Source organism: Cervus elaphus, chromosome 30 (genome assembly GCF_910594005.1).
Source record: "Cervus elaphus chromosome 30, mCerEla1.1, whole genome shotgun sequence".
Classification (NCBI taxonomy): Eukaryota; Metazoa; Chordata; class Mammalia; order Artiodactyla; family Cervidae; genus Cervus; species Cervus elaphus.
Window position 1 is genome coordinate 82,646,163 of NC_057844.1, and position 19,910 is coordinate 82,666,072.

The 19,910-nt window shown below is 41.7% G+C and overlaps 1 protein-coding gene across 3 annotated transcripts in view; it reads left to right on the top strand.

The window, feature by feature from the left end:
• Window positions 1–912: 912 nt before the first annotated feature.
• Window positions 913–19,910, top strand: part of TNFSF13B (TNF superfamily member 13b) — a 30,422-nt gene continuing 11,424 nt past the window's right edge. For 2 of the 3 annotated variants that reach the window (XM_043892396.1, XM_043892398.1), the window contains exons 1-3: window positions 913–1,427; window positions 1,522–1,612; window positions 18,069–18,125. In XM_043892396.1, coding sequence (XP_043748331.1) covers window positions 1,110–1,427; window positions 1,522–1,612; window positions 18,069–18,125 — 466 coding nt within the window. In that variant the 5' untranslated portion in view covers window positions 913–1,109. The remainder of the gene's footprint in view (window positions 1,428–1,521; window positions 1,613–18,068; window positions 18,126–19,910) is intronic. The other variant, XM_043892397.1, reaches the window with a different exon arrangement.

The window sequence follows — 19,910 nt, forward strand, 5'->3', positions numbered from 1 at the left end:
CCACCCAAAGAGGACACTGACTCACTCACAGGCCACACCACGTCCCATGATAGAGACTTGAAGTCCAAGCCCCTCTGGGTGGAGCCGCATGCACCCGGGTTGGGTCGTATGTTCGAGTGGCTCCAGTGGGCTAATGGGGAAGAGCAGATAAGCTCCTCTGGGACGAGAGCAGTTAATGAGGCTTCCCGGGAACCCAGAGCCAGAGAAGGTCGCTTCTCCCCCAACCAGTGTGCTGGGGGCTTGCAGCTCCAGAAGTATGGACCACCGAGGTGGGAGGGCTCCTGCAGCCTGGCCCGCCCATGAATGCCTGACTCCCAGCCATGAGTCCCGGGAGGAAGACCTCAGATTTCTCTTGGAAACTGCACCCACCCGCGTAGAAAGACTCCCCCCGCGTAGCTGATCTAAACAGTTCTCCAAAATGTAGGCACATTCCTTTTATCACATCTCCAAGATGGTAACGGAGCAGAGTACCTCCCAGCGGACCTCTGTGCCTCCTTTGAGGACACTTCATTTTATTTCCTACTTAAAGACTGTTAGTAAATCACTCTCCAGTGGAGCCCGGTTCACCGCTAAAGCACTTAGCTTATTTGACCTTCACATGAATTATCTTTATCACACTTAGCAGGAACTTATTCCTGTTCTTTCCCCCTTCCCTACAAAGCCACGTGGCCCCAAGTGGACCCAGGCCTCTCCTAATGCCTGAGGGGCAGCTCCTTAAACACCTTCCTATCTTAAAAGCTCCCCGGAGTGTGCTGGTCCGAACTGCCAGTTCCCTCCCCATCAGATCTTCGGGGGGCCCCCCCGGGTCTGTGCATGAGTGTTCTGAGATGCCATTAAAATTCTTACAAAAACTGAAAGTGAAATGAGGAAGGCCGATTGAGCAATCGGATAGAAGGGTGAATGCCAGGAAGACCTAGCCTACAGTTAGGGCAAGAGATGCAGCCACGGCAGAGAGAAGAAAATTCGGGAGAACTCGCCCCAGGGCGAGCGCTGCCGGGCTGGGCCGTGTAGTCAATGTGGGACATCAACAAACCCAGATAACAGGAAATGATCCATTCTCTGTGGTCACTCAGGCTAGGGGCCCCAACCTGCAAAGTTCAAGGAGGGAAATGGATGACTCCACCGGGGAGCAGTCCCGCCTTTCTTGCCCTCAGACCAGAGAAGAAATGAAACTGAAGGAGGGAGGCTCCGTCCTGCCCCAGGAGGAAAGCCCCTCCGGCCGGTGCTCCAAAGATGGAAAGCTGCTGGCCGTGACCCTGCTGCTCGCCGCCTCGTCCAGCTGCCTCACGGTGCTGGCTTTCTGCTGGGTGGCGTCCCTGCAAGCGGAGCTGGGCAGCCTCCGGGCGGAGCTGCGGGGGCGGCCGGGCGCCCCCCAGGCGGGAGCCGCGGCCGCGCGGGAGGCTCCCGGCGTCACCCCCGCCCTGAAAGTGAGTGTGCCGCTGTAGCCGCAGCCCCCCACCGCCACCCCCCGCCCCCAGACCCCGGCGCCCCGGCAGTAACGTGGTGGGGCTTTTCTCTTAGCAGCGGATCTTTGCACCCCCAGCTCCGGGAGAAAGCAATTCCAGCCAGAGCGGCAGGAGTAAGCGTGGCCTGCCGGAGGCAGAAGAAACAGGTACGTTTGCGGGGGAACAAAAGCGCCCAAGGGTCCGGGGGTCCAGGGCCCAGGTGAGGAGGAGAGCATCCCGCCTGGGAGAGGGGCGCCGAACAGAAGCCGGAGCCTGGAAACGGCATCCCAAGCCCGTGTGCCCCCCAGGGCGGAGCCAAGCCCTGGCCAGTGTCCTGGGCTGACCGCGTGTTCTGTCCGCCTGTGAGCACGTTTCGGGGGCATCCGTCTGTGCGGCGGCGCTTGGAGCACGGAGGAGGGGAGAGGGGCGCACCCGTCCCCTCAAAGGGAGAGCTGGCGCCCACGTCAGGAGCACCGTCTGGCAGTCCCCGGGCGGGGGAAAAGCGCCAGGAGCTAGTCTGGAATGAGGTTTGGTCCAGACGAGGGGCAGACAGCATCTCCGAGGGGCGTAGCTGCTGCGAAACCACGTGGAGACCAGGCAGGTGCATGTTGGTGCTCTCTTTGATTTCTTCCCTGTTTAAGAAGAACCCTGTTTTACACACTGGGGCACAGAGATTTTAAAGCTTTTCCTTATTATAATGTTCTTGCAGGAGCTACACAGGTTTATAATCCACTGTAATAGTTCTTTAGTGATTTCTACCTGCTCCACAGACATCTCAGATTTGGGGGCAGGGGCACCCCAAACCTTCAGCTCCAGTTCCTTCATGTCAAGGATGGAAAAGGGAATTTGCATTGCTTTACTAATATTGCAATTTAACAATCCCTTCCTGCTGTCTCCCTTGTATATTGCAGGAGCATTTTTTGGCCCCTAGAATGTGCCAGGCTTGTGTCGGGAGAGGTGTTGTCGCTTCTCCAGTTTCCTTTAACCTTACTGGTGACTGTGAGGCAAACCCAACAGGTGTAATTATTTACCTGTATTTGCTCTTTGAAGGAGAGTGCTCGAGAGACAGATTAGGCGTTCTGTCTCTCTCTCTCTCTCACACACACGATGCTCCTTCTGCAAATTTATTTTTCACTAAATGCCTTATTCATGGAAAAAATTCTTCCTTAGTTTTATACAGCAATACATTTTGTATCCGGTTGTCATATCTCCGTGCCAGTTGTCAGAAGCAATTGGGTTTACACATTTTAAAACTGGAAAACCCTCATATGTTTACTATACTCTAAAATCCTTATCTTCATATTTTGCATTTTGTCATTCATATTTTCTGCATAATTGAAAAAATATGGCATATATACCATGGTATATTTTTGTGTTCACTTATTACACAATAAGCCTTTTCTTTATTTCTAAGTAATTCTCACATACCTATATTAATTTATTTGTTATCTTATAATTATCATGATCATTTCCAATTTTTTTGGTAGAATGGAATATGTCAAAATTTTTGTGCAAATCTCTTTGTTTCCGAGGAATTTGATGCATATACTCAATATAAATTCCGTAGATAGAGTGTCTGAGCCAAAGAGTATGAACATCTTTATCACCCTTGCTACCTGTTGCAATATTGTTTTCCAAATGAGTTATAAATGAATGCAACCAGAAATGCAGTGTACAAGTTTTTCACATCCTTTCACATTTTATCTTTAAAGATGTATTTTGGCTAGCTCAGTAGTTGAAAAACAGTGCCTCAAATTAAATTTGTGGCTTGCTTACAAATAAGAATTATCTTCTTTTTGCATATTTTGATAGCTTCTAATTTTATCCTCTGCTAATTTTTATTTATAACTTCCCTCATTCATCTGTCCTATTTTTAAAATGATTTTGAATAAACTCTATATTAGGCATCTTGTTTGTCAAAATTTTGATGTAAATGTTTTCACAATATTTTGCTGCTTTTTAGAACCTGTGCAGAGATCTTGCATCTGTATATTTTAATGTGATACCCTTTTTAAAAATTTTCTCTAAGACATCAAAGTTAAAATACATATTTATCCACAGTCTCTTAAAGTAGTTTGGTTTTTTTCCTGCCATTTTGACTTTTTTCTAGTAATTTGCTGTTGTGGTTTGGTATTAAATCTGTTAGTCCTGGAGTTTATTTTGGTGGATCATGTTATACTAGCCTTAGCTTCTCCTTTCTTCTTTTACTTTTTCCTTCCCAAGTGTTGCTAAATATCTAAACCAAATTAATTAGATGATTCTTTTTTAACTCATTTGCATTGAAACACTTACTATATTATATTGAGTTCCTCATATATAGTTGAATCTGTTTTGAGACTGCTTTTTGTCATTGATTTACTATCCTATTTATCTGCATTAAATATTTTAAGGAATTTTGTAATATAATGAGCTTCACTATCTAGTAGGGTGAGAATGCCTCACTCTCCTTCAAACTTGTCTGCTAGTACTCCTGCCTGTGAATTTATTATTAAAAATAAACCCTAGCTCTCCCATTCCAAGAGGACTTAGACTCACTACAGGAGATTTAAGAAGGAAAAAACTGAGTAAGAAATCAATAACTCCCTAAGTCCCACTTCCCCGAAGTATGTTCTATTAATATTTTAAAATTTCCTCTCATGTGAATGTTTTTTCATATTTGTGTTTCTAAGGCATCCAAAAATGGTATACTCACAAAAAATTTTCCCCAAATAACTTTCAATTTTTAGAAAATTTGAATAATAGCAGAAAATAATAACCAATGATAAGAACCCACCCAGTTTCCATGGCACAGATATAATCACTATTATCAATATCATGATTTTGCTCAGATTTTTATAAAACTTTAATGTAGCATATATATGGCATACATATATATATGTATTATATTTATGTACATATATTATGTATATATACTGTATACTTAGTTACATGTGCAGTACTTACATATATATCTCTATGTTTCTCTCTACATATACTTATAGCATTCATAGATCCCAGAGGAAAGATTTAAAGATGAGAAATGCAATGATAGTTATTATCAGCAATTCTTGTCAATAAAATTGACTTGAATGTTATTTCATTCTTTCATGCAGGGAAAATGTCATTTTGTTTAGCACTATTTTAAATTTGTATATGTATATACCAAGAAGTTTGTATGAAGCTCCATGATTTTTCTTTGTTTTCTGTTTGGTAAGGTCCTTCTTTTGGAATTGAGAAAATTCTATGCAGTTTGAATCTATGCAACTTTCTTTGGTTTTCGTTTCCATTCTAGTTGTGACTTATTGTAAGTAAAACTCAAAAGCCTTAGGTTATCCCTTTTAGTTTTAAAATGTTAGTTTTCATTTCACTTATTAGCTATCTATATATGTTTAGATGCATTTTATTGGAATTTTATAAAGCCTGTAACTGAAGAAAAATGAATTTTTGCATTTTGAATTTATCTATTCAAGAATTTTTAATATCTATATTAAATATAAAATTTAAAATTTCATAATAAGGCAGTTTTCCATATATAGGTTTCACTATTCTTTCATGATTAATTTAAAAATGTTACTGCTACTTTGAAGCCTTGGCATTTTCAAATTGCTTGTTGAACTGTTTAAAAAAATACAGAGTTTTCAAGTAAATGATATATAGTATTTGATCTCACACTTATTTTTAAGCCACACCAGTACATTTATTGGATTTATAACTAACAGAATTATAATATTCTTCTAGATTTTCTCTAGAATATTTGGCTTTCTCAACATCAGTTTTGTCATCATTTTATAACCATGCCCAAAAGTTTAACAGCTAAATGTTCCTAAGTAATATACCAGAATGTTACCCATTCTTATTTTCCTATAAATCCAACCCAGATTTCAGCAGGCATCTAAATTTTATTGGGTGTATATTCAATTTGTAAGTAAATTCCAGTATGTTGTGGGCTAGAAAGTCTGGCCTCTCCAGAACACAGCAAGCCTAGTTCTTGCATCAGCAGTTGATACTCATCACATTATCCCCTAGTAAGGTTCTTTCCATTTGTGTGTAGACTATCTATACAACTAAAGAGCAGAGACTTCTGTGGTCTGGTTCCAGCTCTCCTCTTGTATATTCATCATGACACTTGTACCCTATAGGGATTCCATGAACATGTGTGAATCAATTTGCGGCTCAATATCAAATAAGATAGAATGATTTTGTGGGATCATTTTGCTTCCCCCATGGCTCAGCCATGAAGAATCTACCTGCAACGTAGGGGGCACAGGAGACGCAGGTTTAATCCCTGGGCTGGGACGATCCCCTGAAAGAGGAAATGGCAACCCGCTCCAATATTCTTGCCTGAGAAATTCCATGGACAGAGGAACCTGGCGGCCTGTCGTCCAAAGGGTCACAAAAGAGTCGGACACAACTGAGTGACTGAGCACCGAGCGCCAAGTGACATCATTTTGGGGGAAGGAATTTTCCCATATTTCTTCATTTGTCAAGTTTTGATCAAAGGCTGTCTTATGAAATTTTTTTTAACTTGACCTTTTAAAGAACTGCTTAACCAAAGAATGAGCATGATCAGAAGACTCAAGTCCCAGGGGTGTGGTCCGGAAACCCCTTGCCTCAGACTTGCTCACTACCCCAGGCAGAGGCAGTATTTGGGAAAGTCAGAGAAGTTCCCCTATTCAGCGACTTCTTTAACTATAATTTCATGGATTGTTAGTTTAATTTTTTTTAATTTTAATTTACGTATTCTTTCCATACTCAGAAAAGGGCACGTGTCTTCAAGTCAGCGAAATTCACAGACTGCACGTCAGTACGTGAAGGGCAGCACCCCCATCAGCCTGCACACCCAGTTAGCACTCCTTGCAGACACCCCCACCCACCCGGGGGCAAAAGCACTGCTTTCACCTAATTCTAGAATCTGGTGCTAGGGCTCCAGTTTTGCTTTTCTTAACTAGTTTGTGTTTCAAATGAAAGTCTTAGCAAGTTTCCTATGTTTCATAAGAATTTCTGATTGTAGTCTAACAAACAGAAATGTGGGGAAATCCAAGATTAAAATTGCCAAATGGCTTACAATAGCCAAAAATTCACTTTTCAGCCCCTCAGTATATTTGGAGATAGTCCCAATTAAAAAAAAAAACAAAACACTAAAGTGATACTAAAGCTTTGAAAATATTATGCATGAATATTTCTTCACTGATGGAGTCACAGTGATCCATGTGTTGAACCTGAACTTAACTGTGATTCTCTTCATAAGAACCTAAAGATAATCAGCTTGAGAGTCCATCAAGAAAGTGAATTCTTCCAAATGGGTTTCCACTCTACTCTAACAGTTCACTGATAAAATGAGGTGACCTTTTCCTTTCTCCCTTGTTGTTCAGTAGGGAATTTAAAAGTTACCGGAAACCCATGTGTTTCAGATTATGGAAAGAAAAAAATTATTTTTTATTAATATTTATTATACTTGTCTCAATTTTAATAACAAAAATAGTGGTGAAAGCATGAGCATTTTAAAGAAAGTAAAAACAAGAGCAGGAAAAAAGTTACTCATATTTTATCTTGCAAATGTTTCCTGTAAGATTCAGACCATTCTACTTTATATTTCTCCATTTTTAAAATAAACTTTTTGAAATTATTTTAGAATTACAGAAAAGTTACAATAACAGTGCAGTGAGTTCCCTTATGACCCCCTTCCAATTTCCTCCGAAGTTAGCATCTTATATTACCTTGGTACCTTTGTCACAACATAGAGACCAACACTGGGATTTAACTAAACTCCTGAAAGCGTTAGTTGCTCAGTCATGGCTGGTTCTTTTGCAACCCCATGAACTGTAGCTCACCAGGCTCCTCTGTCCATGGGGTTCTCCAGGCTAGAAAACTGGAGTAGGTTGCCATGCCCTCCTCCAGGGGATCTTCCCAATTCAGGGATTGCACCTGGGTCTTCTGCACTATAAGCAGATTCTTTACTGTCTAAGGCACCAGAGAAGCCCTGACTTTATTTGAATGTCACCAGCTTTCCCCCTAATGTCTTTTTATGTTCCAGGAGCCATCCAGGACACCACAATGCATTTGATATTTTTTTAAAAATCAGAGTTTTGAATATAATAAATATGAGTGCGTGCGTGCCCAGTCATGTCTGACACTTTGCAACCCTATGAAATGTAGCCCACCAGGCTCCTCTGTCCATAGGGTTTTCCAGGCAAGAACACTGGAGTGGGTTGCCATTTCCTCCTCTGGGGGATCTTCTTGACCCAGGAATCAAGTCTGCATCTCCTCCATTGGCACCTGAATTCTTTACCACTGGGCCACCTCTGCCTCCTTAATACACATAAATTAATGCCTAATATGGTAACTTAAATATTTCCCTGGGGTAAACATTTCTATTGTTAAACATAAGTATGTATGCTAAGTCACTCAGTCATGTCTGACTCTTTGTGACCTCCCTGGACTGTAGCCCACCAGGCTCCTCTGTCCATGGGATTCTCCAGGCAAGAATACTGGAGTGGGTTGCCATTTCCTCCTCCAGGGGGGTCCTCCCTACCAAACCCACATCTCTTGGCCTCCTGCACTGACAGGAGGTTTCTTTACCATTAGTGCCACCTGGGGAAACAGAAATATATCAATACTGTTTTTCTGAGTCTTGAAATCCATAGTCCATTTCCTTTGCAAGAAAAGACGGGATGTCTGAGGGGTCTGTAGCATCCAGTCTTTGCTTTATCGACATTTCGGTCTCAGCTGTAACTTCCAAGGCTGTAAAATGCATGTTGCAAGTATGCAGTGTGTAACTCAACCATCCATTCTGTCCCCAAATGGGGCTGCAGCCTCTTACCCAGCAAGGGCGTGTTCTTTCCTAGAACAGAAACAGATGGTTGCTGTCATGGTGATCTTTGACCAGAGCCTTCCCTGAGTGTTATTTTTCTTATCCCCTGCTTCAATAAGGAGAGACTTCTTTTCAGTGTTGCAAGAGCTGGCTTCCATTCAATTTCCACAAAAGTATTTAAAAGGCAAATAGTGACCTGATAACCACATCTCTGAACCCTGTTCTTATCAAGTTTAAAGTTTTGAGAAACTGGAGAGCCAGGAAGCGAATCAACCAGGGCAGCCAGAAGTGATATTGTGTCTCTTCCAACCTTCCCTAACCTCGGAGGTTCCTAACGCTGTGCTGGTTGTTGGGTATTGATCAATCAGAGAACAAACAGATGAAAGTTTCCTGCCCATGGGGTATCACATTGCAGTGAAGTGGGAAGCCACAGAAAATAGTCAATAAACATAATTGATGAGTAAATTATAATACTTGAAAATAGCAAATACATTGCAAAAGTGAACATTTTAGGGCAGGGTTAAGAGAACCAGCAGAGTTCAGGGTGAGGAAGGGCAAGGGTTTGTGTCTTCATTTCAAATAAGAGAGGCCAGGGTAAATCTTTCTACCTAATTCCTGAAAGCTCAATTATTCTTTATACTTTCAGCATTAAAAAAAAAATTCAGACATGCATAGGCTTCCCATGTGGCACAGTGGTAAAGAATCCAATGCAGGGGACGCAGGAGACTCAGGTTTGATTCCTGGGTTGGGAAGATTCACTGGAGGAGGGAATGGTAACCCACTCCGGTATTCTTGCCTGGGAAATCCCATGGACAGAGGAGCCTGGTGGGCTACAGTCCATGGCGTCATTCAGCACACATGCACACATTGGTATTTTAGAAATAAAGTCATGATGTTGAGGGATGCATTCTCATTAATATTTCTGTAAAAATGGATGATATTAGATTTAATGGTTAACTGCACTTTTTATGGGTCAAGTCCTGCTTACACGATCTGTGTTGGTCAGCTGCTCTTTTGTCGTGGTGGGATTTCCTTTTTAAAAAGTATCCCCATTTCTGAGGTGTTAGAGAAGAAACAGACTTTTCTCAAAATAGAGGACATGCTTACAGTGCAAAGCTCTAAGGTAGGTGTTCCGGAACATACTGAAAAGGGGAGAGATGAGTTCCATGTGAAAGCCCTGGGTTTGGCCCTGTGGACGCATGATTATCATTTACCCTCTTAAAAATCCCACGAGGTTGGCATTGCTGTCTGCACATTAGATGAGCGAACTGAAGCCCAGACATAGTCAGTCCCTCCTACCAGCAACCCGCTATTGAGTTGGAGACGTTAAGCTAGTGTTGCTTGAGCAACTCAGGAATTACCAAGAGGACAACCGAGGAGTGAGAGGTGAGGGTGTGTGTCGAGGTTAAAGAAACAGGCTTGGGGCATGTGAAACTTGGGGATCAGTGAGACGTCCAGGCAGAAATGTCCCCCGGAGACTGGACAATGCAACAGCCAGCTATGCGATTTATTGCTACCTTTCTCCAGATAGTCAGCTGGGTTTCTACTTTCGGTTTTACCTTTCTTGACTTCGGACCTGTTGGCACATCGTGTCGTGAAGCTAACGTTCTTCACTGTTAAGTTAGGCTGCCAGTGCCTCCTGAGTATTCCTCTTTAATAAAGAGAAATATCCTGAAATAATGCAAAGAAGTCATGACGAAAGAAAAAACATATCCTGTGGAGATGATGACTCAATTATAGAACTGTAATTTTAAGTTAAAATACTTGATCATTTGCAAAATTAAACATGAAGGCAGCGTTAGTTTTGCTATTTTATTCTTGGGGCTTCCCCGGTGGCTCCGTGGTGAAGAATCCAGCTGTCAGTGCAGGTGATACGATTTCGATCCCTGCGTGGGGAAGATCCCCTGGAGAAGGCAATGGCAGCTCACTCCAGTGTTCTTGCCTGGGAAATCCCATGGACAGTCGAGTCTGGAGGGCTACAGACTGTGGGGTCACAAAAGAGTCAGACGCGACTTAGCGACTAAACAACAGCGGTTTTATTCTTTGTGTTTAAGAAGCTGTGCAGAGGCTATTGTCTGACTCGCCCTGTGTCGCCCTAGGCAGAGACTGAGAGTGGTGTGTGTAATCCAAGTGGTACAGGTCATCCAAGGCTCTTTTCTGCACACATACATGTAGACCACGTTCAGATATATTTCTTTACTTCTATCAGTTATGTTTATTTCTACTGTATTTTGTCAGCTTCATCCCACGCCCTCCAAAAAATCAGCACCACTTTCTTCCCTCCCCAGGCCCACTATTGTGCTGCCATCGTTCTGAATTCACCAGAACTGAGAGGCTGCTTCTATTATTACTTTTAAATTCTTCAAACACATATACCCATTAGTCAGAAGCTTTTAAATTTTCCTTCGGTTTGTTTTGGTTTCTCCACTGACATAATTGCTTTTCAGACCAAATCGCCCACGTTATTATGTTTACTACCAGTCAACAGCTGAACCTTGACTTTCAGCCTCCCTTTATGGCAACTCGTCCTGCACAGAGACACGTGGATGAGCTTTCTCAAGCACAAAATGTGTTAGGCAAGCCCCTCTCAAGATTAAGAATTCCTAATATTTTTTTTCTGTTTTATACGAGGTCAAATATAAACTTTTCAATTTAGCTCTCCAGAAATTCTTTTAAAACTCTTTCAACTCTTATTGTTTCCTAAGCTACAAACAAGTAACTTAACAAAATTTGCTGGTAAGGCCAACTGCTTATCTCTGATAATAAAACTTTATAATTCTGTTCCCACCCTTCAAATTTGGTACTCCCACTCTGATAAAAATGTTTACCCCCAAAACCATGACTTCTTGGATTTCTTCATAAATCTGTGTCCAGCATTAGGCCAGCGTGTGCATCTTTAAGGGGTTTCTCCTAATTAAATTTTTACAGCCACTGATTATTTATTCAAAACTAACTCAAGCAAGGGATTTCCTAGGTGGCGCTAGTGTTTAAGAGCCCTCCTATCAATGCAGGAGACTAAGAGACGTGGGTTGGAGAGATTCCCTGGAGAAGAAAATGGCAACCCATTCCAGTATTCTTGTCTGGAGAATCCCATGGACAGGGGGGCCCAGTGGACTCCTGGCGGGCTACAGTCCATAGGGCCACAGAGAGTTGGACACAACTGAAGTGACTTAGTATGCAAGCAACTAAAAAAATATATATCAAATTCCTATATTTGTCCTGACTTCCGTATACTGAATGTTAGGCATCACTTTCAGAGTCCTCATTTTTAAAACATGTACAGTGTAATGTGTAAGAAGACAGAGGACAGAAGAAAGATAAAAGAAAATGAAGGACGGACATCTCATTCAGACTGAAGAGCTTGGAAGAAGTTTCTTGAATGAGATGAGTGAGGAGAACTATGGAAGTAGGACATATGGACAGAACATGTGCAATGGGAAAAGTTCAATGTGGGATGCTTGTCATGGGAACCACACACAATGTGCAATAATTGCATTATTTATGGTAGTTTCTATTAGATTTAGCTTTGTTGAAATAATGTATAAGAAACTGGATTCCGGTTTGAAAGGGTTTGATTCCAACACAGAATGCAGTACAACAGCTCTTTGTTTGTTCTTTAATTGTTAAGTCGTGTCCGACTCTTGTGACCTCGTGGACTGTAGCCCACCAGGCTCCTCTGTCCATGGGATGTCCCAGTATTCCCAAGAATACTGCAGTGGGTTGCCATCTCCTATTGCAGGGGGTCTTCCTGAGTCAGGGATTGAACCTGCGTCTCCTGCACTGACAAGTGGACTCTTTACCACTGAGTCATCAGATATTAGCAATTCCATGAACTGTCAAGGCTCTTTGCCTGATTAAATGAAATTTGAATGTCACACTTTAAAAGGTGGCTTTCAACCTCAGTCCAACCACTATTCCAATTATAAAGTTGGTTGGATTTTATTATATCAAATATTGAGCAATACTAAATGATTTCTGCCCTGAAAGTTCTTATTTTAGGAATTATCTTTTGTAAACTAGTTTTGTCGTCAATATAATGTATTGTTTCAGAAATATTTTTCATGTGGTTTAATAGTATGAGTGAATTTTCTTATGCTGTAAAACTGTACTTAAGATTAATCATTTGTGTTTCTCAGATTGTGATATGTAATATATATATACATAGATATACATGTACATATATATATATTTAGAAATATGTGTCTCCCCATTGACAGAAAAAGGTTTTAAAGTATGCTGCTGCCTTGCTTACTTTAAAAGAAGTTAAAAAGATAAACTATTCTCAAACTCTTATATAATTCCCCTTGATTGTAGCAGAGGGAAGATGTATAAAAGGCATTTGAAAACCAAACACCATCAATTAATACTACAATTGTTATTAATATTATGTTTCTTATTTTAGACTATGCATCCTCAAAACTCTTGTGGTTGGATATCTGTGCTATTGGGAGATCTAAAAAAACAATGCTGCCCTTTTTTGACCCACTTTTTGTGAGCAATAATCTATAGATCAGTCTAAGATCAGCTCTATGTCGAATTAGAAAGAAAGTCCTAAAAGACTTAACTGGAGATAAGTTGTTAACAGATACCATATGTCCTAAAAAGGGATTTCCCTGGTGGCTCAGACAGTAATGAATCTGCCTAAAAAGAAGACAACCCAGGTTTGATCCTTGGATCGGGACGATCCCCTGGAGAAGGGAATGGGAAGAGTTAAAAGATGAAGAGGTTAAGGGCACTGATGGGGTTGATGAAACCTGAGTGGCATCTAACAAGGACAGGATGGAAGGTCCTGTTCTTATTTCCAAGAATGTGTGTCCTTGAAAAGCCCCGTGACTTTCTCCAGAATAAGGAAAATTAATGAAGAGCACTAACTTCAGTGAGTATAATTCAAACCCTGCTATTAAACTGTCATTTTAATGTCCCATTTTCTTTTCTGAAAGTTTTTTGAAATAAAAATTTCTCTTCATTGTATATTTTCTTCTAAAAGTTATATTTCCGCTACCGTGCAATAAAATAGGCCATTGGATTTTTAAACAAAGAATTTTTAAATATATGGACCATTTTTAAAGTCTTTACTGAATTTGCTACAATACCGCTTCTGTTTTATGTTTTGGTTTTTTTGGTCACAAGGCATATAGGATCTTAGTTCCCCCACCAGAGATTGAACCTGCGCCCTCTGCACTGGAAGGCAGAGTCTTAATCACTGGACAACCAGGGAAGTCGCCTAGACCTTTGTTTTCCAATGTGTAGGCTGTGGCCAAGTGTTACTTGGGCTCTGGAGATTAAGGTTCAGGTATTTCATATCCGTTTGGTAGTTTCCAGACATCACTCACTAGGTAAACCCCTTTCGGTCTAAACAGAGGTAAGTCTCCTACAGGCGTTTAATGGAAAAGGTCAAGGAGAGGGCTCATCGAAATAGTGTTTCTTTTTTGCTAAGGAACTTATTTATTTGTGGCCGTGCTGGGTCTTCATTGCTGAATGGGCTTTTCTCTAGTTGCAGCGAGTGGGGGCCGCCCTCCATTGCGCTGCGCGGGCGTCTCATTGCAGCGGCGTCTCTTGTTACGGAACATGTGCTCTCGGGTGCTGGGGGTTCAGTAGTTGCGGCGCGTGGGCCCCGTCGTCGCAATTCCCGGGCTCTGGACCACAGGTTCAGTAGCGTGGTGCATGGGCGTAGTTGCTCCGGGGCACGTGGGATCTTCCCAGATCAGGGATCAAACCCATGACTCCTGTTCCAGCAGGTGCATTCTTGAGCACCAAGCCACAGTGAAGCCCTGAAATGGTATTTCTAGTGTTTCCCAGGTCTCTCTATCTGTTCCCTGGCCTTCTTTCTCTCGTAGCATCCTCCCACTGTGCTCCCAGTTCATTTGGTTCAGTACCATTAAGAGCAACAATGCTCCTGCTACTCCTACTAATAGCCAGGACTGACTTCCAAATTATTTTGTCCCAGGTAGGCTACGAAGTGTTTCAGGCGCGTCATCTCACGAAATCTTTACGGTATGCATGTCCATGGCAAAGGAAAGATGGAGAACTTGGAAATGTGACTTTGACTTGTGTCGGCATCCTCTTCTTTTTCTGTGTGGAGGAAGCATCCGAGTTTCGCATGCTCCACTTGGCGCCTGCATCCCTCACAGAACTTACGGTGGTCCCTTGTGTGTCATATTCCTTAAGAGGTGTTTGTTGGAAAAGCAGGTGTAACATGGCAACCGCAGACACTGTGCTTTTCAGTCTTGAGAGGCTCTGGATGTTCTGAGGTTCCCTTCTTTCTCGCTGTCCTTGTTCACGGCTATTCTGCCTGTTCTGATCATGTCCACATGTGCTGTTGCCGAGGGTCTACTGTACTAACTGCAGCAATGAGTCCCATGTCCCTGCCGCGCAGACACTCCTGCTATTGTTTTCCAGCTTTAAAAAAAAAGGCACAAATGATCCTATTTACAAAACAGAAATTGAGTCTCAGACGTAGCAAACAAACATGGTTTTCAAGGGTGGGTGTGGTGGGATAAACTGGGAGTTTGGGGTTGACATATACACACTGTTGTATATAAATAAGGGGCTTCCTGGTGGCTCGGGAAGATCCCCTGGAGAAGGCAATGGCACCCCACTCCAGTACTCTTGCCTGGAAAATTCCACGGATGGAGGAGCCTGGTGGGTTACAGTCCATGGGGTCGCAGAGTTGGACACGACTGAGCGACTTCACCTTCACTTTTCTCTTTCTGGTGGCTCAGAGGGTAGACAATCTCCTGCACTGCAGGAGATCTGGGTTCAATCTCTGGGTCAGAAAAATCCCCTGGGAGAAGGGAATGGCTACCACTCTCGTATTCTTGCCTGGAGAATTTCAGGGACAGAGGAGCTTTGAGAGCTGCAGTCCATGGGGTCGCAAGAGTCGGACACAACTGAGTGCTAATACTTCCATATGTAAACAGATAACGAATAAGGACCACTGTATAGCACAGGGAACTCTATTTATCACTCTGCAATGGCCTATGTAGGAAAAGCATCTAAAAAAGAGTGAAACATGAAAGTGTTAGTTGCTTAGTCGTGTCTGTGCAACCCCATGGACTGCAGCCCGCTAGGCTCCTCTGCCCATGGGGTTCTCCAGGCAAGAATCCTGGAGTGGGTTGCCATGCCCTCCTCCAGAGGATCTTCCCCACCCAGGGATTGAACCCAGGTCTCCAGCATTGCAGGCGGATTTGATAGTTTACGGTGAACAATGTTGGATTCGTGATCTCCAAAGAAGATGATTTAGCTTTGGGCCCAGGGACCAGGCTTGATCACTCAAGAGCTTTTGTGTAGCAGAGTTTTATTAAAGTACAAAAAGGGAGAGAGAAAGCTTCTGATGTAGACATCAGAAGGAGGATGGAGAGTGCCCCCCTCACTAGTGTTAGCAAGGGAGCTGTACACTTTTTAAATTAGTTATTACAATGAATCAAAAGAATGTCTCAAGGTTGTAAAAATTTTACCAGACCCAGTCCCACAATTTACATTTTAGGATAACAGGATTAGAACTTAACAGTAGAAAGATCCTACCAGACCCTCTCCCATAATATACATGCTAAAACATCAGGATTAGTCAGAAGGTTTTCAGGAAGGAGAAACTGTCCTCAACCAGGATACACTGTTGTTATATAATCCCTAGTACAGAGTTTAAACTGAATTGTGTAATCATCAGTTCCGGGCTTAAAGAAAAAAAAATTTTTTTTATGTGACTAAGACTAAGAAATGTAGAGGAAAAAAAAAAAGTCTGTCATTGCCTCCTCCTTGAGAATTCCAGACCCCTGTCTCCTCCTCGGGGACCCCCGACTTCTTATCAACCTGCCTAGGAATTGACTCTCAGATTCTTTACCATCTGAGCCAATAGGGAAGCATATGTATAACTGACTCACTTTGCTATACACCTGAAACTAACAGAACATTGTAAATCAACTATACTCCAATAAAAAGAAATTTAAAAAAAAAAAGAGCCACAAGATAGCCAAAATGTTCTGCTCCTATCCAAACCATCAGATTAATGTAAAAATGTATTAGAAACATCTTATGGTTAAAAAGGATTGCAGTTTTTAACATTACGGTTCTGCTTTAAACACCAAAGACAATTTCCTAGCAGATTTTCTTATGTGATCACTGTCTTTAACAGCGTTCTTTTTAGGCCTGTGCATTTGCATAGCTTCAGAGTATCATAATTATTACATCTGTTATTCCATGGTTTCCGCTAATGATCTGCAATGGGAACTCTCCACTGTGTTAATAAGCTCTTAAAACGTATACATTGTGAAGCATGTTTTTAAAGCATGCTTACTTTGAGTAAGAGGCGTGGTATAAAATAATCTAAACTAATATTTTCTTAATTTAAAATAGGCACACTTAGCTCCATATCCCATGTTTTTCATAGATACTGCTGTGCTTTCTTCTCCTACAGACAGAGTCCCTATTTTGCTTTTAACCTGAAGGCACTGTCTTCATTTAATAGAATAGCTATATATTCTTTTGGGCTTCCCTGATAGCTCAGTTGGTAAAGCATTGCCTGAAATGCAGGAGACCCCGGTTTGATTCCTGTGTCAGGAAGATCCCCTGGAGAAGGGATAGGCTCCCCACTCCAGTATTCTTGAGCTTTCCTGGTGGCTCAGCTGGTAAAGAATCTGCCTGAAATGTGGGAGACCTGGGTTGGGAAGATCCCCTGGAGAAGGGAAAGGCTACCCACTCCAGTATTCTGGCCTGGAGAATACCATGGACTATACAGTCCATGGTGTCTCAAAGAGTTGAATATGAGTGACTTTCATACTGCATATTCTTTGGTGCACTCGGTGGAATATTCTGTATGCAATGTGCAATGTGAATAGATGTGAGTGGATGTGTCCCAGATGCTTCACTGGTAATGCAGCTGCCTAGGGAAATCTTCTATTTTATCTTAAAAAGATGTCATAGCTCTCCTTCTCTTTCTAGTCCCAAACATTTTACCAAAAGCCTTACTTTGGCTCCAGAGTGAAACAGGCATGATTAAATTCAGGCCCTGTCACTTTCTATCCCTGGGGACTGGACAAGTTGTTTACATTTTCCAAGATGTAATTTCCAGTATGTAATTCTTAGGATTTTTGTGAAGTTGCCTGGATTTGTACTAGCTCAATAAATGTTAGCAATTATTTTTATTTTCAGTAATGTTAATAGTGGTATTTTCAGTACTAGTGAGTTATGATTTAATGCTAGATTTTTTTTTTAAACAAAAAATCATTTTAGAGTAATCTGATCATTTGGCTCATATATTTGAGGGAATTGGAGAAGAAATGACAGTAGCTAAACTTTCTTTCTCTACAGGCATATGTTTTAGAATAAGTTCAGCTAAATTGTTTAGATGGGATTCCCTGGTGGCTCAGAGGGTAAACCATCTGCCTGCAATGCGGGAGACCCAGGTTTGATCCCTGGGTCGGGAAGATCCCCTGGAGAAGGAAATGGCAACCCACTCCAGTACTCTTGCCTAAAAAATTCCATAGATGGAGGAGCCTGGTGGGCTACAGTCCATGGGGTCACAAAGAGTCAGACACGACTTCACTTGTTGGCAAAAAAATTTTAAAAAGTACTATATTTCAATAGCATAGAGTTTTTCTAAACTCTTTGAAAATACTTTTCAAGTATATACATGTTGCATTTCAAGTACAAGTTATATTGAAATCTGTGGGCATATTTCCTAAAGTAATTTTAAGGACAGCATGTAGGCAGAAAGTGTTGATATAATTGATTAGGGGCCATTGGAAGAGTGGGTTTGTAGCTTTGTATTCTTGGCCGTCTTTGTTCCCTCACTATTTTTATTCATGTAACTAAGATGATATATTTTTGCTTTTCAGTCACTCAAGACTGCTTGCAGTTGATTGCAGACAGTGACACGCCTACTATACGAAAAGGTAATCAAGTATTCACAGGAATGTTTCCACTTAGAATTCAGTTCAGTCCAATTACCTGTACATTTCATGCCCAAAAATTGTATTTGAACTCCATCTCAGATCAATGATCTGCCTCAAAACTTCTTATAATCAGATTTAAGATAATAAATTCATTTAAAATGATTGGGGAATAAATATTCAGGCCCCTATAATAACCTAACAAAGAGAATTACCTTTAGGACACTAATACTAGGAAATTTTAAATAATTAGCATGTGATAAACCAAAATTAATACTAAATCAAAGTCAGCTTTTTATTTAGAAATGATTTTGGCTTCTATAATGCATCAAGATCATCTTCAGAAATATTCATTCCCCTGTTATATTAGGTCATAGAATATTTTAATGGGATGAAGATACAACTGAACATATAGACATTTATATTAATTATTTATCAAGGAGTATATAATATGTACAAGTAAATGTAACATTTTTGTGATAAATCTTCAGTGTGAAATGATTACTTTATAGATTACATGTACTGGTTAAAAACATATAATTTCCAGTTACAGTGTGGGCACCGGGGCTTAGCAGTGAATAATGCATGTGTGAGTCCCCATTTTCACAGAATTTACCTTCTATGAGGGGAAAACAGAAAACAAACAAATGAACAAGTAAAATCTATCTTGCATCTGTATTTTTCACTGTGACTCTATCTTAAATGTAACCCGAATACTAAAATACTTGAAATTCTATCATTACTTGTTGTTTGACATTTTCCAAAGTCCAATGTTTGCAATTTTTATTAGGTAGCAAATTGTCTCCTAAGAATTAAAATAGAGCCGGAAGAAGATTCAAAGGACCAATGAAAAATTATAACTTGGAAAAGTGTTGTTTTACACATTTGGCCAAAACCAGAACTGCTGTTGGTCACACACCAAAGGATGCGGCCGCTCCTCCCCTGCGAGCTTGCGCTGCACAGATCCCTGGTCTTCCCGGCGTGGCGGCCGCTCCACGCTGACCCTCCCGGGAGGGTCCCGGGGCTTATCTGGACCCTTTGCCGTGTGATGGGTTGTGACTCCAGTAAATCTCGAACATGTAAATAAATGTTAGTGTGTGTGGACGTTTCTGCAGTACTGCTTGACTGCATCCTAGAAATCTTGGTATGCTGTGTTTTCTCTTTGTCATTTGTCTCAAGATATCGCTTCGTTGGGGCTTCCCGGGTGGCCCTAGTATTAAAGAACCTGCCTGCCAGTGCAGGAGACATGAGAAACGCGGGTGGGATCCCTGGGTGGGGAAGATCCCCTGAAGGAGGGCATGGCAACCCACTCCAGTATCTAACCTGGAGAACCCCATGGACAGAGGAGTCTGGTGGGTTACAATCCACAGGGTCGCAAAGAGTTAGACACGACTGAAGCAAAGCCGCTTAGCCCACACGCTGCCTGGTTATGCAAAGAATTATTTACCTTAAAAGTGCAATACTTATTTTGTTTTATATTGAACGTCAACTATTATGGTAGGTAGGAAAATATTTCCTCAAATGTGTCCACACCATAATCCCTGAAATCTGTAAGTTTATTGCTTTACCTGGCAAAAGGGACTTTGAAAATACAATTAAAATAAGGAATTGGGGCATATTATCCTGGATGACGTGGGTGTCTCCAGGTGGCACTAGTGGTAAAGACTCCGCCTGCCAATACAGGAGACCCAGGTTCAATCCCTGGGTCAGGAAGACGCCCTGGAGAAAGGAATGGCTCCCCACTCCAATATTCTTGCCTGGGAAATCTCACCGACAGAGAAGCCTGGC